The 23163-nt window shown below is 44.4% G+C and overlaps 1 protein-coding gene across 1 annotated transcript in view; it reads left to right on the top strand.

The window, feature by feature from the left end:
* LOC126980411 (rap guanine nucleotide exchange factor 4-like) overlaps window positions 1-22936 on the top strand; it is a 160029-nt gene extending 137093 nt beyond the window's left edge. The window contains exons 9-21 of the mRNA XM_050830328.1: window positions 2373-2517; window positions 5881-6057; window positions 7521-7733; window positions 9372-9516; window positions 10321-10615; window positions 15571-15717; window positions 16757-16857; window positions 17222-17347; window positions 18043-18221; window positions 18697-18801; window positions 20294-20418; window positions 20772-20891; window positions 22151-22936. Of these exons, the coding sequence (XP_050686285.1) occupies window positions 2373-2517; window positions 5881-6057; window positions 7521-7733; window positions 9372-9516; window positions 10321-10615; window positions 15571-15717; window positions 16757-16857; window positions 17222-17347; window positions 18043-18221; window positions 18697-18801; window positions 20294-20418; window positions 20772-20891; window positions 22151-22278 (2006 nt within the window). The 3' untranslated portion in view covers window positions 22279-22936. The remainder of the gene's footprint in view (window positions 1-2372; window positions 2518-5880; window positions 6058-7520; window positions 7734-9371; window positions 9517-10320; window positions 10616-15570; window positions 15718-16756; window positions 16858-17221; window positions 17348-18042; window positions 18222-18696; window positions 18802-20293; window positions 20419-20771; window positions 20892-22150) is intronic.
* Window positions 22937-23163: the final 227 nt, after the last annotated feature.

Here is a 23163-nt window from a genome sequence, read left to right as displayed (position 1 = left end):
TTACTTGTTTGTGCTTTCTTTTAATTCTTTCTTCCCCGAATGAGATAAAGCTAACAAGTGACGGATTATTAATTTCTTACAGTCGTTCTTTCTTTCAATATATTTTTTTATTGTTTGTTTATTTCCTTCCTTTCCTCCTACATTTATCTATTCGCTCATATATTGTTTTACTTCTTTCTATCTTTTTCAATCTTTCTTTCTTCCTTTCCCTCTCTCCTTCATTCCCTTCATTCTTGGGTATATATACGGCTGAAATCACACACACACACACACGCACACACACCATGACAATGAAACCGAAATAAGAGAAAAAGGAAACTGCCCCACTTCACCCGGGAATCGAACCTGGAATCTCTTAGTTGTGAGGCGAATGCGCTAACCTCAGAACCACCAAGATCCCTGTGTGTGTGTGTGTGTGTGTGTGTGTGTGTACGCCATGGTTATAAAGACATTCAGCTCAATTTCGTTCTCTTTTTCTTTCCTCCTTTTCATTTCGTTTTCTCAGAGCGTGTCTTTTTTTCATCCCTTTTGTGGACCCGCTCAGCTTGTCTTGGGGGAAATTACCTCGGCGTCTCTTCCATTCATTCCTCGTTCCTTGTCCTCCCTTCCTTCCTTCCTGCCCTCATCCCTTCCCTCCTTCATTTCCTCTGTGTTACCTCCAATTCAAGCATGTTATTTGATCTTTATCCTGCGTGGCACTGAAATATTCTAGTCCTTCTCTTTGTTTCATATGAATCTCTGTTTTTCTCTCACTCATTATTTTTCACCTGAACTTTTTCCTCCATCTCCTTCATCTCATTTCTAGTCTCGCCTCTCCACCTCGCCCAGTCAACGCTTCCTCCACTTCCTCCTCTACCACTCCACACTCCTAACTTTTTCTTCCTTTTCCTCTTCTTTTCTTCCTCCCCATCATTCTGCATTCTGTCTTGACCCTCATCCTCCTCCACTTAACTTTTTCTTCCTTTTCCTCTTCTTTTCTTCCTCCCCATCATTTTGCATCCTGTCTATACCCTCCTCCTCCTCCACTTAATACCTCTTGCTACTGTACACGTGTCCACTTGTCCACTTCCTCCTGATACTCCACCGTACCTCCTTTCTCTCTCCCGCCTTCCCCTCCACTACTATTTCCTTCCTTATCTCCTACATTTATCTATTCACTCATATATTGGTTTACTTCTTTCCGTCTTTTTCAATCTTTCTTTCTTTCCCTCTCATTCCTTCATTCCCCTCCTCCCACTTCTTCCTACCCCCTAACACCCTTGCCACACGCCCCTTCTAACTACCACTCCTTACCACCCTACCCACTGCAAGTCCTCTGCAAATCATTATTATCACCTCGTTTCGCCCTGCTTTCCCCTGTCGCCAGGAATGAAGTGAGTGAAGGAATGAGAGGGAAAGAAAGAAAGAAAGAAAGATTGAAAAAGATAGAAAGAAGTAAAACAATATATGAGCGCATAGATCATTGTAGGAGGTAAGGAAGGAAATAAACAGAGGGCAATCCATACCTAACCAAACCTACCCTCTCAATCTTTCTCTTTTTTCTTCCCTCCTTCTCTCTCTCTCTTTCCTTAACTCATTTTCTTTCACCTTTTAACCCCCCTGTAATCTTTCTTTTTTTCTCCCCTGTTTCTCCCTCTCCCTTACTCCCTTTCTCTTTTTTTTCTTCCCTCCTTCTCTCTCTCTCTTTCCTTGATTCACTTTCTATCACCTTTTAACCCCCCTGTAATCTTTCTTTTTTTCTCCCGTTTCTCCTTCTCCCTTACTCCCTTTCCCAAAACATTTCACCCTTCCTGTAATAACTCTCTTCCTCTCCCTTTTTCTATCTCTTACTCTCTTTTCCATGACCTTTTACTCTCCTCCCTCGACGTTCCCCCTTCAATCCCTTTCCCATCACATGTTAACTATTCCTCCTGCTTCCCCCTTCCCATGACCTTTTACTCCCCTCCCTCGATGTCCCTCCTTCAATCCCTTTCCTATCACATGTTAACCCTTCCACCTGTTTCCCCCTTCCCATCACTTTTTACTCTCCTCCCTCGATGTCCCCCTTTCAATCCCTTTCCTATCCTGTTTCCCCCTTCCCATCACCTTATACTCCCCTCCCTTGATGTCTCCCTTTCAATCCCTTTCCTATCCTGTTTCCCCCTTCCCATCACCTTATACTCCCCTCCCTCGATGTCCCCCTTTCAATCCCTTTCCTATCCTGTTTCCCCCTTCCCATCACTTTTTACTCTCCTCCCTCGATGTCCCCCTTTCAATCCCTTTCCTATCCTGTTTCCCCCTTCCCATCACCTTATACTCCCCTCCCTTGATGTCTCCCCTTCCGTCCCTTCCCTATCACATGTTAATCCTGCCTCTTGTTCCCCCGCCGCCAGTGTTCCAGCAAGGCTCTGAGGGCAAGTCGTGGTACATCATCCTGCGCGGCTCCGTCAACGTCTCCATCCACGGCAAGGGCGTCGTCAACACTCTGAACGAAGGAGATGACTTCGGGAAGCTGGCCCTGGTGAACGATGCCCCCAGGTGAGTGCTCAGGTGTGAAGGGGAGTGAGGAAGGTGAGGGTGGTGGTACGAGGGGGATGGGAGGAAGTATTGTAGGGTAAGGAAAGGGGAAGGGTTGGAAAGTAGGTTTTGTAAGGGGTTTAAATGCAAGGATGATTAGAAAGGTAAGGTTTTAGAGGGAATAAAAGAGTTCGTGGGGGAAGAGAGGTTGTAAAGGTAAGGGAGTAGAAGGATGTTTTTAAAGGAGAAAAAATAGGTTTGTCTCATGGGGGAAAGGAAGGTTTAATGGACAAGGGAGTGGGAGGGTAGATTTTAAAGGAGAAGAAATGGGTTGCAAGGGAGAAGGAAGGGAGAGAGTGAAGGAGGAAGAAGGGTTACTTGAGAATATGGAATGAGTTTGTGACGAAGAGGAAAAAAAGAGGTTAATTGTGAAAGTTAGGGGTAAGGAAGGGGCTCATTGGGGTAAAGGAAAGGGGAAGTTGGGAAAAGGAGTATATGAAGAAAAAGGGAGGGGAAAGGGAGAGCAGGAAAGTGAAAAGAGTACAAATAAAGGTAAAGATGCAATATTGAAAACAGGAAAGATGTTGGATATACTGATCTCAAACACGCACCTTCAAACAGGATTCTTTGTACGTTTGCCTTTTATTTTCAGTCACGTATACATATTTTCTTTGTCTTATGTTTTTTTTTTCTGGGTTTTGTTTATTTACTCTTTGTTTTGATTCCACTTCCCTTGTTGTTCTTTACGTGCTCACTCAGTTGTTTCCTTTGTTGGCTTCCTTTGTTCTCTAAATCCTCGTTATATATGTTGTTTCTCTCAATTACATTTTCGTTTCTTCCCTCCTCTCTTTCTCGTGGCTCTCCCTGCCCTTCTCTCCACCTCTTAACTAGAAGGAGGAAAGGGACTGAGAGGAAAGACTGAGGAGGAGTAGTGAGGAAAAGGAGAGAGAAAGGAAAGGAATGAGGAAGAGGAGGAGAAGATAAAAAGAGAACTATTAGTATATTCCCCTCTTTCTCCTCTTCCCTCCTCTCTCTCCCTCTCTCTTTTCCTTTGAGGATAATAACGATTGAGAGGAAAGAATAAGGAGGAGGAGTGAGGAGAACAAGAGAGAAAGAGAAGGAATGAGGAAGAGGAGAAGATAAAAGGAGAACTATTAGTATATTCCCCTCTTTCTCCTCTTCCCTCCTCTCTCTCCCTCTCTCTTTTCCTTACTCCCGTTTCTACATCTCCCGCTGACTCACTCCTCTCTCCCTCTCCTTTCTCTCTCCTCCGCATCCCTCTTTAGTCAGTCCCTCAGGTGCTCCTCCTCTTTCTCCTCTCTCGTCTCCTCTCCCTCGTCATCCTTCGTGTTCCTCCCCTCGCCCTCCCCTCCCCTCCTCCCTCTCCCACGGTCCCTTCAAATAACCCTTCAACCTCCTCCTTATCTCCATTCTCTCCCTATTAGGCTCCCTTTTCTCCCTTCCTGTTCGTTTGGAGTACTCTTATCCTTTCTCCCTGTCCCCCCACCCTCTCCTACCTTCCCTTCCTTGTCAATCTCCCTCCCTCCCATCTGCCTCCCTCCCTCCCTTCCTTCCCTTCCTTCTCCCTCTCCCTTCCTTATCAAATCTCCTTCACCGTATTGATACATATTGAGGTCTTCCGTTCTCTCGTTTTCTTTTGTTGTTGTTGTTGTTGTTGTTGTTGTTGTTGTTGTTGTTGTTGTTGTTGTTGTTGTTGTTGTTGTTGTTGTTGTTCTCTTCTTTTATTACTTCGCTTTGTTCTTTAGTCCTTACACCTCTTCCTCCTCCTCCTTCTTAATCTCCTATTTTGTTCTCTATTTTGTTTTCTCCTTCTCCTCCTCCTCCTCCTCCTCTTCCTCTTCCCCCCTTCCTCTTTCGTCATAACAGCACCCATAACCTCCAGTCTCCTCCTCCTCCTCCTCCTCCTCCTCCTCCTCCTCCTCCTCCTCCTCTCCACTTCCTCCCACCCAATCAAAGCAATCACAAAGGCTAATACCTCCAGTAAATACTTCCTCCTCCTCTCATCCCTCATACCTCCTCCTTCCTAGAACACACACAAACACCTCCTCCTCCTCCTCCTCCTCCTCCTCCTTAACTGGCGCTTCCTTCTACCCAATCAGACCAATCACAATAAACTAATACGTCTTACAAATACTTTATCCTCCTTGTCCTCCTCCTCCTCCACCTCTTCCTTCTTCCCCTCCTCTTCTTCCTCCTTTTCCTCTTCAAAACGCCCGCTCTATTTATTTTTTCCCCCTCCTCCTCCTCCTCCTGCTCCATTTTATCCCCAGAAGTGGCAACCATAGCAATTCGGCATCTTTTAACTCTTCTTTCTCATTTTCCTTCTTTTGCTCATTAGGTTCTCCATTATATAGTTTATTGCCCTTATTTCATCACATTCTTTTCTCTTGAAGGTGCTCAGAATACTAATTGTTCTACTTTTTTTGTTCCTCCTCTTCTTCGTTACTTCTCTTCATTCCTTCTCCTCCCCATTCCTTCTCTTCCTCCTCAATCTTTCCCCTCAGTCTTTCTCCTCCTCCTCAATCCTTCTCCACCTCAGTTCTCCTCCTTTTAATCCTTCTCTTCAATCCTTCTCCCAGTTATCATGCTTCCGCTTCTTCATCCTTCTCATCAATCCTTCTTTGCCTTATCAATCTTTCTCCTCCAATCGCAATCCCTTTACTCCTTCACAATCCTTTTCCTTCTCCTTTATCCTCTTTTCTTTCTCGATGTTTTTCCTCCTTATCATCCTCAATCTTTCTCCTCTTTAATTATTTTCTTCATTTCTTCTTCCTATTAATCCTTCTTATCAATCCCTTTTCTCCTTTCGCAATCCTTCTACTCCTTCACAATTCGTTTTCTTCTCAATCCTTTTTTTTCTTTCTCGATATTTCTCTTCATACTTATCCTTATCATCCTCTATCTTTCTCCTCCTTAATTATTTTCTTTATTTCTTCTTCCTATTAATCTTTCTTATCAATCCTTTTACTCCTCAATCTTTTTCCTTCTTCTCAATCCTCTTTTCATTCTCGATTCTTCTCCTCTTACTTAATCCTTATCATCCTCAATCTTTCTCCTCTTAATTCTTCTCTTCATATCTTCTTCCTCTCAATCCCCATTCGCAATCCTTTTACTCCTTCTCAATCCTTTTCCTTCTCCTCAATCCTCTTTTCTTTCTCGATTCGTCTCCTCTTACTTAATCCTTCTCATCCTCAATCTTTCTCCTCTTAATTCTTCTTTTCATTTCTTCTTCCTATTAATCCTTCTTATCAATCCTTTTTCTCCTCTCCAGTGCTTCTCTTTTGCCTCAATCCTCCTTTTTTCTCAGTCATTCTACTTCTCCATCCTCTCCCTCCTCCGTAATCCTCCTCTCCTTCTTCGCAGGGCCGCCACCATCATTCTGCACGAAGACGACTGCCACTTCCTGCGCGTGGACAAGGGCGACTTCAACAGGATCATGCGGGACGTGGAGGCCAACACGGTGCGGCTGAAGGAGCACGGACAGGACGTTCTTGTGCTGGAAAAGATATCCTCCAACGCCCACTCGCACTCCCACTACAAGTAAGTCTTCTCTCTTTCTTTCCCTTACACGCTTACTTCCATCTTTCATTGCCATAATAAATGTCCTTCCATCACCTTTCCTGACTATCCCATCTCTTTTCTTTATCCCCTTTCCTTGTCTTATACTCTGATTCACTTTTTTCTTTCGTTTACTTACCTCTATCATCTCTCCTTGCCTCATTCACCTTTTTTTTCCATGTTCTTCCCTGACTCAATCTTCTTTTCCTTACCTACTCCCTTTCCTACCATCTTCTTCCTTGTCTCATTCCTCTTTCTTTCCCTTTACTCCCTTTCCCTCCATCATCTCCCCTGATTCTCTCCTCACAAGGGGAGTGTTGGTGGGTGTGTTTGGGATGTTTTGGGGAAATGTTGGTGTGTGTGGGGGAAGGTGTTTTGGTTGCAAGTGAATGTGTGAGTGTGTAGTTTTTTTTTTTGTGTGTGTGTATGCCTCTCTCTCTCTCTCTCTCTCTCTCTCTCTCTCTCTCTCTCTCTCTCTCTCTCTCTCTCTCTCTCTCTCTCTCTCTCTCTCTCTCTCTCTCTCTCTCTCTCTCTCTCTCTCTCTCTCTCTCTCTCTCTCTCTCTCTCTCTCTCTCTCTCTCTCTCTCTCTCTCTCTCTCTCTCTCTCTCTCTCTCTCTCTCTCTCTCTGTCTATCTCTCTCTCTCTCTCTCTCTCTCTCTCTCTCTCTCTCTCTCTCTCTCTCTCTCTCTCTCTCTCTCTCTCTCTCTCTCTCTCTCTCTCAGGTGTGTGTCCCCTTAATTAAGCGGCGTAAAAGAGTTAGTTCCCACCTGGTGTCACGTCCCTCTCGGCGTCACCTTTACCTGCCTGTTAATGAGAATCCGGAAATTTTCACCCGTGCCACTTTTTTAACTTCCTTCAGACTGCCAAGTGGAGAGAGTGTGTGTGTGTGTGTGTGTGTGTGTGTGTGTGTGTGTGTGTGTGTGTGTGTGTGTGTGTGTGTGTTTTCGTGTTTGCCTAATTATCTTTGACTTTTATGGTTTGCAACATCTGGGAGTCACATCTACTACTACTACTACTACTACTTCTACTACTACTACTACTACTACTACTATTACTATTACCATTACTACTGCTGCTGCTACTACTACTACTACTACTACTACTACTACTACTACTACTACTATTACTACTGCTACTACTACTACTACTACTACTACTACTATTACGACTGCTACTACTACTACTACTACTACAACATCCATAACCCCTACTAACTACTATCCTTCTCATTCTCAATCCTTCTCCTCTTCATTATGTCTCCTCCTCATTCCTCCTCCTCCTTCTCAAGCCTTACCCTCAATCCTTCTCTTTCTTCTCAATCCTTCTCTTCCTCAATAATTTTCCTCCTATTTAATCTTTCTCTTCTCCTCAATCCTTCTCCTCTTCCTTAATACCTGCTACTGCTACTGCTAACTATTACTACCGCCTACTTTCCCCTACACAGGTACACGGTGATGTCAGGTACGCCACAGAAGATGCTTGAGCACCTGCTGGAGACGCGGCTGGACGGGCGGCGCGGCAGCTCAGGTGTGGAGGTGCCGGAGCTCCCCCTGCGTCGCTGCGAGCTCACCACCACCGACCTCTTCCTCGACGACTTCCTCCTCACCCATATCGTGTTCATGCCCTACCCGCACCTCACCAAAGAGCTCCTCAGACAATATCCTTTTTTGGTGCTAACTTTACCTAACCTAACCCGATGATGATGATGATTTTTTTTTTTACCTGAATCTATTGTAGTTGTTGTTTTTTTTAGTTTGTTTTTTTCAGTTTCTTTTTGTTTATTATTTCTTTTGATTTTGTGTTGCAGGTGATTTGATGGTTGTTTGGTCGTTTGTTTGTTTGTTTGTTTGTTTGTTTGTTTGGTATTCTGGTTTGTGTTTGTGTGTTTCAGCCGTGTTTTTGTTGCTTTAGTCTTCTATTTTGTTGGTATTTCCTTGTCTACTATCCTTCTCCCTCTATCTATCTATCTATCACACGATCTATCTATCTTTATCACACAAAAAAAGCATAACCCCCCCACACACACACCTAACCCCCCACTCCCCAAGCCCCCCCACACACACACACATACACTCCCCCACTTCCCAAGCTCCCCCACACACATACACCCCCCCCACTCCCGAAGCCCCCACACACACATACACGCCCCCAGCCCCCACCCCAACCCCCCACACTGCGTAAATAAAAAAACTAGTGGTCAGCTCTGCCAATTACATGTTCGGTGCGCGGGTCCGTATTTGATTGGGTGCGTGTTATTGGTTCAGGGAGCCGTTGCGAAACCTAACCCAATTACTCTCCTTTTTACCATTGTCCCGCCCTCCAGTCCTCGGCGTGGCGGTTCAAAGTGTCCACTATGCCCGGAATATATTGGCCTTTCGCGGAACTCACCTGGAACCTGCCTCTTGTGCTTCCAGTTTTCACCTTTTCTTGCTAGGCTATAACGGCCGTATTGCTAAACATTTTGTCGCCCAAGTCCACATATCGCCACCTTCGTAAACAAACCGCCTAAGTCATTATTTTCTAGTTTTCAGAAAATCAGGAAAGAACTGTCATTGTCTCATTTGGCTTAAGATTTAGGCAGAAAGGAAAAGGTCAATTCTAGGACACTCACACCCTGAATGACGAAGGAAACTATACAAAAATAGGCGTCACGTGTTCAAAAATTGATGTTGACAAAAACCTGGAAATCGCTGAAAAATCACTTAGGCGATTATTTTATGAGGGTGACGATATTTGACAAGACTTTCGTAGGCGTTCGGGGCATTTCCAGGGTTAGTTTTATGGCCCTGGTGGTAGTTTGATCCTTTTTTTCTGTACCGTGAACCTAAAGAAACACACATTAGAATCTGATTGACCCCCCTTCTTTGACCTTTACAGATAGCTGATGTGAAAAGCGAAAATGTCTTATAATACTGACTTAAGAATCGTCAATGTGTTTCGTCGCTATACTTAGTGAAATTTGTATCTTCTTGTATGTTCATCTTTAGTATCGGTATAATGTGGGTCTTCTACTTCTCCGTTTACGTCTGTTTTTTCTTCTTCTTTTTTCTACTTCTTTTACTTCATATCAGTTTCTGGGAGCAGCGACATAGATTAAAACCTTCCTTCAGTAAACTTTCCACGACGCTATCCAAAACCCTTTCACTTCGTCTTCAAACAGAACTACAAATTTATCCAAAGCCTCTTCCTCATCCATTAACTTCCTCAACCCTTTACTAAGAGCCCCCAAACCCCTTTCTCTCCCTCCTTGATCAAACAACAGCGGCAGAGATCATTTCCTTAACTCCCTCCTCACTTACCGGATCGACAGTCAGAGCAACAGCCAAGACCAGGAGTTCATCGTGGCGTGCAAGCGGCGAGTCATCCACTTCGTCCACCGCTGGGTCATGACGATCAAGAACCCGGTTTTCGTCAGCACCTCGGCCTCACAGTTCTTGCAGGTGAGTGGTGATGATGGTGGAGGTGGAGTTGATGTGTGTTTATAAGGGGGGTGGACAGAGAGGTGGGGTGAGGAGTGAATGAAAGGGGGTGATGAAGGTGATGTAAATGGAAATGGGGTGTAAGGGTGGTGTGCAAGGGACGATGTGATGAATAACCTTACATCTGGAGGTGGCCGATGACGGGGAAGTGTTTGGTGTGTTTTTTAGCCTTACCCAACCTGACCAAGCAAAGTCCAGCCTAACCAAACGGGCCATTACCTGCCTCTCCTTCCCCTTCCCCACCATAGACCCTGCAGGAGGTGGCCAATGACGTAAAAGTGTCTGCTATGGTTCTTAACATCGGCCAACCTAACCAAACAAAACCTAACCTAACCAAACGATCCTTCACCTGCCTCTCCTTCCCCTTCCCCACCATAGACCCTGCAGGAGGTGGCTAATGACGTAAAAGTGCCCGCTGTGGTTCTTAGTCTTAACATCGGACAACCTAACCAAACAAAACCTAACCTAACCAAACGATCCTTCACCTGCCTCTCCTTTCCCTTCCCATCCACAGACCCCCAACAAAAAGGTGTTCGTGGTTGGTTCTCTTAACATAACATCCGACCAAAACAAACAAAAACACCAAAGCAACCAAAAAATCCTTCTACCCTCCCTTCCCTTCCCTATAGGCCCTGCAGGAGGTGGCCAAGGACGTAGAAGTATCCGCTGTGGTTCTTAGTCTTAACATCGGCCAGCCTTTCCAAACAAAACCTAACCTAACCAAACGACCCTTGACCTACCTCTCCTTCCCCTTCCCATCCACAGACCCTGCAGGAGGAGGTGGCCAAGGACGTTGAGGTGTACGGCGTCGCTCTGCGGGACGAGGCCACGCTGATGCTGAGCGTGGCGGAGGCGCTGGAGAGGTTCGAACGGGACTGCTCCACGGCGGGCGTCAGCAAGTGGAAGCTCCCCACCAGCGGGCGCCCCATCAGCCTGTTCGGCGTGAACTCGACGGAGGAGCCCCTGGAGCCGCACCGAGCCATACGAGCCCAGGATGACAGTAAGAGCCACGGCATGTCCGAGGTTACCCAGCCCCCACACCCCTCAATGTGCCGCTCCGGTAATGTATGCCCGCTTGTGTATGCCTCCACCTAGGCCTGATTACCCTTCTCCTCCTGTATTCCTTCTCTTGTCTTCGTCTTCTGTCATTCTTTCGTTTTCGTCTTCCTGCTATTCTCTTGTCCTCCTCCTATACGCGTCTCCTTGTTTTCTTTTCTTCCTGTCTTTCTTTGTCTTTCTCTGTCCTTCTATTGTCATCTTCCTGTTTAATTGTCTTCCTCTTCTTATTTTTTTCTCTTCATCTTCCTTCTATCTATGTGTCCTCCCCCTCTTATCCTCTTCCTGTCTTCCTCCTCTCATTCTCTTGTCTTCCTCTCCCTGTCCTTCTCTTGAAATTCTCCTTCTCTATCTTCTTCCCCATTTGTCTTCCTCTTGTCCTCCGTCTATTTCTGCTACTCTTGTGTTCTTGTCCTCCTCTGCACCTCTTTTTTTCCTTCCTGTTCTTTTATTTGCTCTTCTGCGGGTCCTCCTCTGTGGGTCCTCCTACTTTTATTTTCTTTCTGCTCCGATTTCCAACCTGTTCTCTCTCCTTCCTTTGTATGTCCTTTTTCCTTTTTGTTTCTTCTACTTTTGCTCTTATATCCTAGTCTTTTCTTTTCTTATTTCTATCTTGTTTCTCTTGACTTTTGTTCTCGATTTTCCTGTTCCTGTTTTCTTCTTATTCTTTCTCTCAATCTTCTCTGCTTTTGTTATGTTAGTTTAGTTTCGTTAAATCATAGCTCAGTATTTTATTCCTTATTGCACACACTAGTTATTATTATTTTATTACTCTGCTTCATGGATATATTACTAATGATTATAAACACCCTTTTTATTTGCATTATTAAACGTAGCACCTGTAAACACCTACCTGCTCGTTAATTACCACCTGGACACGCATTATTACTGTCATGATTTACCTGTAGTTCACTGTAAAGCACTGTAGAAAACATTGTTGTATTGCATTGTACTGATGATCGATTTTTTTTTTCTTACTCCTTCAAATGTATTCTCTATGTTTTTATTATTTCTGCCATGATGTATTTGCTATGGATCTTAAAGCATTGTATTACTGTTGTATTACTGCATTGTGGTTTGGATGTTTTTTCTATTGATTCTAAAAATGTCCTCTTTATTACCTGTTGTATTACCTGTGCAACTTTTACCTGTGCATCTTGCCGTCACCTGCTTACCCTTGTCACCTGTCCCACCTGTGTTACCCACGTCACTCTCAGGCAACGGATGTCTTTGGTTCCTTGTTCATACCTGTTTATATTCTCTTCCTATTTTCCAGACTTCGTTCCTCCCTTTCTTTCTCTCTACCTCCATCTCTCCCTCGACTCATTCATTGTTCCCTCTTTTCTTTCCTTTTCTTTTTCCCTCCTTCGTTCCATCCATTCAGCCAGCCATTCATTCCTTCTTACCTTTCTTCGTATTTTCCTCTCTCATTCTTTCCCTTCCTCTTTCCCTCCATCATCATCATTGTCACAGTCGATGGAATATTCTCTATCTGTCTTTCAATCTATCTTTATCTGTTCATCTGAGCTTCTCCTCCTCTTTTCTTCCTCTTCCTATCTTCCTTTTGCCTCCCACTCCCTGTTCTCATGTCATCCTCCAATCAATGTCTCTTCTATATATTTATCTAACTATCTCCTCCTCTAATCTTCCTCTTCCTGTCCTTCTTTTGCCTTCCTCTTCTTACCCATCTCATGTCATCCTCCTATCTATTTATCTATCTATCTATCTATCTATCTATCTATTTATCTATCTATCTATCTATCTACTTGTCTCACCTCCCACCTGTTACCTCTCGCCTCTTTATTCCTTTGTCTCTCTCTCCCTTGTAGCTGTTACCTGTCTCTCCTAAAACACCTGTGGATGAAATTACACTCGCCCAGGTAAGGTGAAGTGTTTAACCGAGCGCCTTGTCATTTTTTTTCTCCCTCGCTCGCTCGCCATTATAAACTTTTAACAGCGACACAAACAAGCGACCCTCGAACCTCCACCAGCGGCAAAGAAGATTGTGTTGTCGTTAGGGGAATTGGATCCTCTTTAGAGTTTGGGAAAGTTTATAATGATCTTTCTTTCACGGTCTCTCGCTGTTAGTAATTTGTAAACTGAGTAACTAATTGTTTGATCGTCTCTACAGCAGAAGTTTAAGAAAAGGAAATTGCGTAGAGTTAAGAGTTTCGTGAAAGAAGAGCTTGATCCAATGTAAGAAAGGAAAACAGACCCAAATTAGAAGGAAAGTGACAGGAAAATAAGAGAAGAAAAATAAAATACTGCAAATGAAATGGAAAACTACTAAAAAAAAGAAAAAAACTGCGGCAAATTTAAAAGGAAAAAGCTTCTACAAATCAAAAGACAAAAACTTCTGCAAATTAAAAGGAAAACTAATATTATTAGGCAAACTACTGCAAACTAAAAGGAAAACTACTAAAAACTAAATGGAAAACTACTGCAAAATAAAAAAGAAAATACTGCAAAATAAATGGAAAATCACTGCCGCGGTGGCTGAGTGGATAGCGTGACGGCGCCGCGTCCAGGACGACGCGGGTTCGCGCCCCGCCCGGTGCCACAAGCTGGGATTTTTCAGTCACCGCCGAGTGGCCTAAGACTACCCACATGCTGTCCAGAAGACCACCTATCAACCCGGACTCTAGATTCTAGGATCAAAGATGAGCTCCGGGATGGCAACATGAGCCAATGCAAGATGCCGCCACTATAAACACTTGCCTGCGCCACAACGAGCTGGGGCCGACCATCAGGCACTATCATGAAAGCCTATCGGCGCCATAGGCGAAAACGTAAAAAAAAATAAAAAAAAAATCCCAAGGAAAACCAAGTTAAAATTAAAAACTACTGTGAATTAAATGGAGAATTGCTGCAAATTAAATAGAGTAAAACAACTTCATATTAAAAAAAGAGGAAAACAACTTAAAATTAAAATGAAAAACTGCAATAAATTAAGAAAAAATGCAAATTACAAGGAAAACAAAAACTCCACATTAGAAAAAAAAGGATAAATATTGCACTCTAAAAAAGAAAACCACCTGAAAGAGAAAGAGAAAACGACTGCAAGAAGGAAGACTGATGCAAACGGAAAACTTTAAAACATCCTCCTCATCTGCAGTTTTTCAAGCACTCTCGCAACACAGCCTCCAAGGAACACTTTGATGGCGTCCGGTTATGTGACGTCAACACAAACCTTAGATCAAAGAAACACATGAATGACGCGTCTCTCTCTCTCTCTCTCTCTCTCTCTCTCTCTCTCTCTCTCTCTCTCTCTCTCTCTCTCTCTCTCTCTCTCTCTCTCTCTCTCTCTCTCTCTCTCTCTCTCTCTCTCTCTCTCTCTCTCTCTCTCTCTCTCTCTCTCTCTCTCTCTCTCTCTCTCTCATTTTTCTTTTTCCCTCATAGGTCGATCAAGAATTCGTCGTCTCTGCGAAATTCCGTCACTCGAGGTTTTTTTTTTTTTTCGTTTTCTTTTCATTCTTTTTTTTCGTCACGTGACTCGAGAGGGCTTCGTGTGGCCTCGGTCCTTTCGTCTTCACCGTTCGTTCTGTTTCCGGTTCGTTGGTCAGCTTTAATTGTTTTCGTTCGAGTTATTCCTCCAAAGGGCGTTGAAGGACCCTAAAACACCCACTCGCTCTTTTTGGAGGGTTTTTTCTTTTTCTGTCCACTTTTTTCAACTTTATTTTCGCCTTTTTTTTAATTCTTCCTTCCAGTTCTTCATTTTTATTTGTTTGCGATTTTCTTGGCTCTTCCTTACAATTCTTCATTCTCCTTTATTTTCGTTTTTTTTTTTTTCTTGCCTCTTTCTTCTATTTCTTTATTCCTATTTATTTTCAGCTTTCTTTGTTCTCCCTTCAAGTTTTTCACTCTTCCATATTTTCGTTTTTCTTGCCTCTTTCTTCTATTTCTTTACTCCTATTTATTTTCAGCTTTCTTTGTTCTCCCTTCAAGCTCTTTACTCTTCTATGTTCTTGGTTTTCTTGGTTCTTTCTTCCAGTTTTCATTCTTATTTATTTTTGGCTTTTTTTTTTCTTCCATCCGGTTCTTCATTCTTCTCTATTTTCGGCTTTCCTACTTTCTTCCAGCTCTTCGTTTGTATAAATCTTCTAATGCATTCCTCTCTTCTCCGTCGTTCTTTTCAACAATCTTCTTTCATCTGATTCTTTGCTCCACTAAAAGGAATTCTCTAACATTTTATCATGAGTCCTCTTTTATCTCCTCTTCCTGCGGTCATATTTCTTCCGCTAATGCGTTTTTTCCTCCCTCTTCCTTCCTTTCCTTCTGTTATGATGTAAAGCGTTTTTTTTTTTTTTTTATCTCCTCTCCCTGCTGTTATCTTCCTTTTCTTCTACTGCGCCTTTTTTCCCCTTATTTATCCAGTGCCTTCTTCATCCTTCATTTAATATCGTTCTTTTCCATTTTTTTCCCTGCAGTTATTTTCCATTATCTCATTTCTCCATTCCCTGCTTCAATTTTCATCTAATGTCATGCTTCTTCCTTCCTTTCCCTCCGGTTATCTTTCTACTTCTTTCAATTCATCTTTCTTATCCCTTCATATATCACAAGTACCTTCTTCAGTTCACATATAACATTCATTTACCCTTCCCTTCCCTTGTCTTCTTCTTCTTTCAATTCATCTTCCTTTTTCCTCCCTATATCTGCAGTTCACCCTCCAGCCCCTCGTCTAATGTCGCTCCTTTTCCCTCGTACTCTCCAGTTATTCCTCTAATGCGCTTTCTTTCCTCCTTCATCTCTCATTTCACGTCGCTCCCTTCCAATCATCTTCCTTCTAGTGCGCTTTTTTCCTCCAACCCCCATCTCATGTCGCCTTTTCTCCTTCAACCCTCATCTAACACCATTCTTCTCCCTTCCTTCTCCTAATGCTCCTTTCTCGTTCCTCCCTATTCCTCCAGTTCTTTCTTCAGCTCCCATCTAATGTCCCTCTTTCCCTTCCTCCCCGCACAGTCATTTTCCGCGTGTACTGCGCCGACCACACCTACTGCACGCTCAGGTTCCCGCTCAACACGTCCAGTGAGGTGATCAAGAGGTCGGCAGCGGACAAGCTCGGCCTTCGTCAGGACAACCTCTTGCTGGTGGAGCTGAAGAGTACAGGTGAGAGAGGAGAGGAGAGGAAAGGACAGGAGAGGACGGGAGAGGACGGGAGAGAGAGAGAGAGAGAGAGAGAGAGAGAGAGAGAGAGAGAGAGAGAGAGAGAGAGAGAGAGAGAGAGAGAGAGAGAGAGAGAGATTTGGAAGAGAATGACGTCAAACGGATGATCCGTACCATGATGTAAACACACACACACACACACACACACACACACACACACACACACACACCGTCCCCTCATCCTCACATAAACACATTCCCCTCATCCCCTCCCCCACACCACCCTCATCCCCTTCCCCACACCTCCCTTCCCCTTACACTCCCACACCTCCCTCCCCCTTACACCCCACACCTCCCTTCCCCTTTGATAGATAGATAGATAGATATTTTATTGACCACGAACACAAAGAAGGTTTTATGCTTAATGGTCCGAACATGCAGTTACAAAAAATTAATGCGTGGTGCGATATCACAAATTATGTGCTAAAAAAATATCCGGGGAACAGCAAATTATACAAGTAAAGAGATGAATAAATAAAACAAAGAAACCTAAATTTAACACAGTATCTAAAAACAATGTCCATAAAACACATATAAAACAAAGACTTAAAATCGTAATAAAGATCAAGAAACACAAACTCTAAGACATAAAGAAAATTAACACTATCTAAAAACAATGTCCTTAAAACACACATAAAACAAAGACTTAAAATCGTAATAAAGATCAAGAAACACAAACTCTAAGACATAAAGAAAATTAACACTATCTAGAAACAATGTCCTTAAAACACACATAAAACAAAGACTTAAAATCGTAATAAAGATCAAAAACACACAAACTCTAAGACATAAAGAAAACTAAAGTAAAAAAAAATAAAAATCCCACACTGAACAACCCCTGACACAAAAAAAATAACTTACACACCACACTGCCCTTCCCCCACACACCTGTCCCCCACACACCTGTCCCGCCTTCCCCTCCCCCCCAAACACCTGTCCCCCCACACCTGTCCCCCCACACCTGACCCTCGGCGCCCCGCAGGTGAGGTCGTGCCGTTCAGGGAGAAGGAGATCTGTCCGCCCACGGGTCTCAGCCTCAACGGGCGGCTCTTCGTGTCCAACAAAGACCATCTCGACGCCCTCGTGAGTGCAACGCTATTTTTATGTTGCTCTTATTGTGTTACCTCTTGTGCTCTTTCCTCTTCTTCCTCTTGCCTCTCCTCCTCCTCACCACGTAGCCTCTTACTTTATACATCTTTTTCCCTCATGTGTATTTCTGCTCTTATTCTTTACCTTGCATTTTCTAACCCCCTGTTCTTTTCCCTCCTCGTCCTTTTCTTTCTGTATTGTATTTCCTTCCACTCTCCAGCTTTTTATTTCTTATCTCTTTTTTTATATATTTTCCCTGGGTTTTTTTATTCCTCCATCCTTTATCCACTCTAAAGTTTTCATCCATTTTCTTCCTCTCCCTTTTTATCACCGTCATCCTTCACTCTCACCCGTGCAGATGCCTCTCGCCGAGCAGGAAGGCCCCTCGGAGGGCACCCTTAACCAGCTGGAGATGTACAGCACGCGAGAGTTGGCCTTCCACATCACGAGCCACGACTGGGACCTCTTCAGCGCCATCCACGAGGTGAGAGAGGGAGAGCAAGAGAAAGGGGATGGGGTTGAGAATGGAGCTCTTTTTCTCCTCTTCTACAGTACCACCGTTGCCAGATTGTCGTACTCAGGGCATAGCATTTACCGGTTTCTGACGCCTAACTATAGCCAAGACACATCAGGAATTAACTATTTTAACGATAAATATAAATGAAACTCGTTATTGGGGACCAGGAGACAGATTTGGGGTCAGAAGTCGGTAGATATAAGAGGCTGAGTACAACAATCTGGCAACGTCGGACAGTACGAGTTTAGGTTTTTGCTTTTTTGAGGTTAGGTACTGTTTCTTTTTAAATTCCCAAACAACTATAGGTATAGAAAAACAATCCTCGCCCTGTTTTCAATCTGTATTCTCGTCCTTCACTTCATTTTCCTTTTCGCTCTGGCAGTACTATTTCATTTTTCAGCTTTTTGATTATTTGAGGGGAGAGTTGTTTCGAAATAAATCTATGTATAAGAATCATCACCTTACTTCAATCTATTTTCTCGTCTTTCACTTCATCTTCCTCCTCTTCTCTTCACCAGTAATACCTTATGTTTTCGCTTTTGGGGGCGGTACAAGTTCTTTTTCTCAAATTCCTAAACATCTATAAGAACCAGAACCATCAGCCTTATATTATCTTTCTCTAATCTTTTTTCTCGTCCTCTTCATCCTCCTCTATCCGGCAGTACGAGTTCCTCTATCAAGTCTTCGGGCGGGACCACTTCGGCGAGGTGATGTGTAACCTGGACGTGTTCCTGCGGCGCTTCAACGAGATCCAGTTCTGGGTGGTGACGGAAATCTGCCTCGCCAACGCCCTGTCCAAGCGATCTCAGCTGCTCAGGAAATTCATCAAGCTGGCGGCCTAGTGAGTGCTCGGGGTAGTAGTGGGCGTCAAAGTTTTGGGAGTTTGTATTAGTTGTGGTATGAACAGATTTTTTTTTTTTTTTTTAGGGGGGGGTGAAGGGTTGTGAGTTTTTACGTTTGTGGTGATTTTGAGGATGGTAATGGTAGTAGTAGTAGTAGTAGTAGGAGGAGGAGGAGGAGGAGCTGTAGTAGTAGTAGTAGTCATATAAACAGCAAATATAACGGTAACACCAACATCGACAACACTACCAGAAAAAACACTTAAAATCATCAACATCAACAATAACAACATCAACAACACAACATCATTTAGAATCACACTACTATTTATCTTCACCAATATCAACCGTACCAGAAAGAAACAGCTTTTACAACCAACAACAAAAATAATAACAGCAACAATACACCTTTGACAATCACGCTCGCTATCCTCGCCTCTCACCCACGTCCCTTCCGCCCCGCTCTTCCCCCCTCAGCTGCAAGGAACAACAGAACCTCAACGCCTTCTTCGCCATCGTGATCGGCCTGAGCAACGTGGCCATCTCCCGCCTCACGCAGACCTGGGAGCGCCTATCCTCAAGGTGGGTTCACGGTCTGATTGCTTTTTTTTTTTTTTTGAGTAAAGGAAGTAGGGGGTGGGGGAGGGAGTGTAGTAGTGAACGTTAAAGTTTTGTGAGTTTGTATTAATTGTGCTATGAACTTTTTTTTTTGGGGGGGGGGGGTGAAGGGTTGTGAGTTTTTGTGTTAGTGGTGATTTTGAGGATGGTAGTAGTAGTAGTAGTAGTAGGAGGAGGAGGAGGAGCTGTATTAGTAGTAGGCAAAAGAATAAATGCAAAAAAAAAAATCCCCCTCTCCCCTCCTCCTATTAAAGGTTGTAAAGAGTGGCCAAAAGAGCTGTGTGAGATGTTACAAGCGCTAATTGGTTGTTTGTTGGTCACGTGTTAATTAAAGGTGTTTGTCACGACGCGATAATTGTGCGTGAAAAATACTCTGCCCCAGGTGAGTACAGGTGTGAGTCTGTTGTGTTGATTCGTTGTCTTTCCGTTTGTTTATTTGTTTATTGATGCATTTCTCCATCTATTCACCTACTCACTCACTCCCATCTTCACCCTTACCCAACACTCACTCCCCCACTCCCTTTTTCACCCTTACTCAACACTCACTCCCCCACTCCCTTCTTCACCCTTACTCAACACTCCCTCCCCACTCCCTTCTGCACCCTTACTCAACACTCCCTCCCCACTCCCTTTTTCACCCTTACTCAACACTCACTCCCCCACTCCCTTCTTCACCCTTACTCAACACTCACTCCCCCGCTCCCTTATTCACCCTTACTCAACACTCACTCCCCACTCTCTTCTTCACCCTTACTCAACACTCACTCCCCACTCCCTTCTTCGCCCTTACTCAACACTCACTCCCCCACTCCCTTTTTCACCCTTACTCAACACTCCCTCCCCACTCCCTTCTTCATCCTTACTCAACACTCACTCCCCACTCCCTTCTTCACCCTTACTCAACACCCTCCCCACTCCCTTCTTCATCCTTACTCAACACTCCCTCCCCACTTCCTTCTTCATCCACTTACAAATACTTTTCACTCACTCACTCACTCCCCAACTCCCTCAACCTCCAACTCCCTCCCACCTATTTTCACCCTTAATGATCACTCCCTCTCCCATTCCCATTCTCTTCCTCTCACTCACTCATTTTCACTCTTACTCATCCCTCCCTCTTCCATTCTCTCACTCCCCATCTTCCTTCCTTCCCCAATTTACATCCTCCACTCCCTCCCTCCTCACCCATTATCTCCCTCCCTCCCTCCCATCTCCCCCACACGACCCATTAACTCACTCCCTCCCTCCCATCTCCCCCACACGACCCATTAACTCACTCCCTCCCTCCCATCTCCCCCACACGACCCATTAACTCACTCCCTCCCACCCATCTCACCTCCTCCCTCCCATCTCCCCATCTCCCCCACACGACCCATTAACTCACTCCCTCCCTCCCATCTCCCCCTCCTCACCCATTATCTCACTCCCTCCCTCCCATCTCCCCCACACGCCACAGGTTCCGGAAGATGTACACGGAGTTTGAGGTGCTGATCGACCCGTCCAAGAACCACCGCGCCTACAGGATGTACGTCGCCAAGCTGCACGCCCCCATCCTGCCCTTCACGCCCCTGCTCATGAAAGGTGCGTGGGCGGGGGGGACGAGGGGGTGTGGGGGGGGCGGGGGTATATGAGGGGCTTGGGGCTTGGGGGGGGGGATGTATGTGTGTGTGCGTGTGTATAGGAGAGAAGGTGTACATGTATGTGTGTGTTGGGGGAAGGGGATGTGTGTGTGTGTGGGGGAGGGGTAAAGGGAAGGTGTATGTGTTTGTGTGTGTGTGGAGGGGGGGTGAGTGTGTGGATGGGGATGTGGGGTGGGGAGTATAGGTGTGTGTGTCGTGATACTTGTTGGCGATTAATAGTTTTTTTTTTTCTTCCTTTCGTCCTTCTTAACCTGTTTCCTCCTCCTCCTCCTCCGCCTCCGCCCCCGCCCCCAGACATGACCTTCACACACGAGGGGAACAGCACCCTCATGGACGGCCTAGTGAACTTCGAGAAGATGCACATGCTGGCTGACACCCTGAGGACCATCCGATACTGCCGCTCCAGACCCCTCGGTGAGTGACGGGCGGACAGATACAGATAGAAAGACAAATTGACAAATATACAAAGACTGAGACTGAACCACATACATACATACGGACACACAGAGAGGTATAGACAGAAAGACAAATTGACAGATATACAAAGGCTGAGACTGAACCACATACATACATACATACGGACAGACTGATAGATATAGATACAAAGACAAATTGACAGATATACAAAGACCGAGACTGAACCACATACACACATACATACGGACAGACTGACAGATAGACAGATAAAGACATAAAGAGAAAGAAAAAGGGACAGATAAACATAATGAAGCTAAAGCATAGACAGACAGAGAGAGAAAGATAAATGGACAGACAAACAGACAGAGATAGAATAACAAATGGACAGATAGACAGGACATGAGACTAAGAAAGATGGACTGACAGATAGAAGGGCAAATAGAGAGATAGACAGACTGTTACCTAAAACACATAGATATAGAAAGACAAAGACAAGTAGACAGATAGATAGTTGGAGACTGAAACAAATAGACAGAGGTAGACAGGTACACAGAGAAAGAACAGACAGACAACTCCATTCCATCACATGATAACCATAATTGCAACACATGGACAGGTAACTTAATTGCTTTGTCTCGCGTACCTGTAAGCAATTAAATTCGGTGACGAGAGAGAGAGAGAGAGAGAGAGAGAGAGAGAGAGAGAGAGAGAGAGAGAGAGAGAGAGAGAGAGAGAGAGTTTAGTGTTATGGAGTCCCTGTCGTAATGCCGTTGAGTGGAGTAAGATTAAAGCTTTTGTCTCATTGCAAGCCGTTTTGAATGACCCATTATGACCCTTTATAACTCCATATGACTTTGCATGATCCATTTTTTACTCTATGATCCTGTATGACCTTTTATATAGCCGTTTGTGACCATATTTGATCCTATTTTTTTATATATACATCGCTCTTTGATTCCTTTTAACCCTGTGTGACCCTAGTTAACCGAATTTGACGATGTTAGAACCCTTTAGGCCTACGTAGTTACCTTCTATCTTTGTTCCTTGTTTATGTCCTCATATAACCCTGTTTCATCCTTGCTGATCCTATTTGATGTACGACGCTCTTTGATTCATATAACCCTGTGTGACCCTGCTTGACTAGTTTGCCCCTGTTAGAACACTTAAGGCCAACGTAGTGACCTATCTTTGTTCTTGTTTATGTTCTGTATGACCCTGTTTGTCCTTAGCTGACCTCTCCGCCCAACGCCCCCCAGCTCTCGAGGCACCACCTGTACCCAGGAACGAGAACGAGATCCGCATCTACGTGAGGAACCTGCAGGTCATCGACAACCAGCGGCGTCTCCTTGCCCTCTCGCAGCGACACGAACCCAAGCGTCCATGAGTAGAGCGGCGTAGGACGCAACCCTCCCTCAGCTGAGACTAAGGGAGGGCTGGAAAGCGTCCTGCGTCACCAGATAAACACTAACGCGCAAACACTCCGTCGGGCTCACACACACAGCAAAGGTGGAGCGTAAAAGACCGTGAAAAGGCTGTGAGTGAGACTTTGAGAATTGTGAAAGGAAAGAAGCTTCAATTTAGTCATTCACTCACTCATTCATCACAGAGGCAATGTGTATGTAACCGTAAGAAGGCTGTGAGTGAGTCTTTGAGAATAGTGAAGTGAAAAAAAAAAAAACACGTTGGTCATACAGTCTTATACACTCATTCACCCGCATTCTTATATAGCAAAGGCAATGAGGACATGATCGTGAAAAGTCTGCGAGTGAGTTGATTCAGGTGTTTTGAGATGAGTAAAGGGAAAGAAGCTCCACGTTAGTCATTCACTCACATTCATACACAAAGGCAACGAGTAAAAGACCGTGAGGAGGCTGTGAGTTAGATTTGGTTCACGCGTCCTTGTGAAGAGTGAATTTAAAGGAGCTGCACGTTAATCATACTCTCATTCATACATAGCAAGGGTGAAATAAGTATGAAATCGTGGCAAGCCTAGAAAAGTGTGCCTAGTTACTTGTGCTATTGAGAAAAGTGGAGGTAAAGAAGATGGTGTTGTTTTATTGTTTTTGATTTCCTCTCCACTCTCACGCACACAAACACAGAAAACGTCCCGCGAAAACCACCAAGGCAAGTCCGTGTGTCCTTCAGAGGAGTGGGGGTCAAGGTGGTGATGAGTCTGTATCTTCTGTGTGGGCTTCTCATGTTTTTTGTCCTCATGTGGAGACTGCATTACCTCCATGGACTGATGTGGTTTATGTTGGTGTTTGGTATC

Source organism: Eriocheir sinensis, chromosome 44 (assembly GCF_024679095.1).
Source record: "Eriocheir sinensis breed Jianghai 21 chromosome 44, ASM2467909v1, whole genome shotgun sequence".
Lineage (NCBI taxonomy): Eukaryota > Metazoa > Arthropoda > Malacostraca > Decapoda > Varunidae > Eriocheir > Eriocheir sinensis.
Note: the sequence above shows the minus strand (reverse complement) of the source record. Positions and strands in the feature narration are given on the sequence as shown.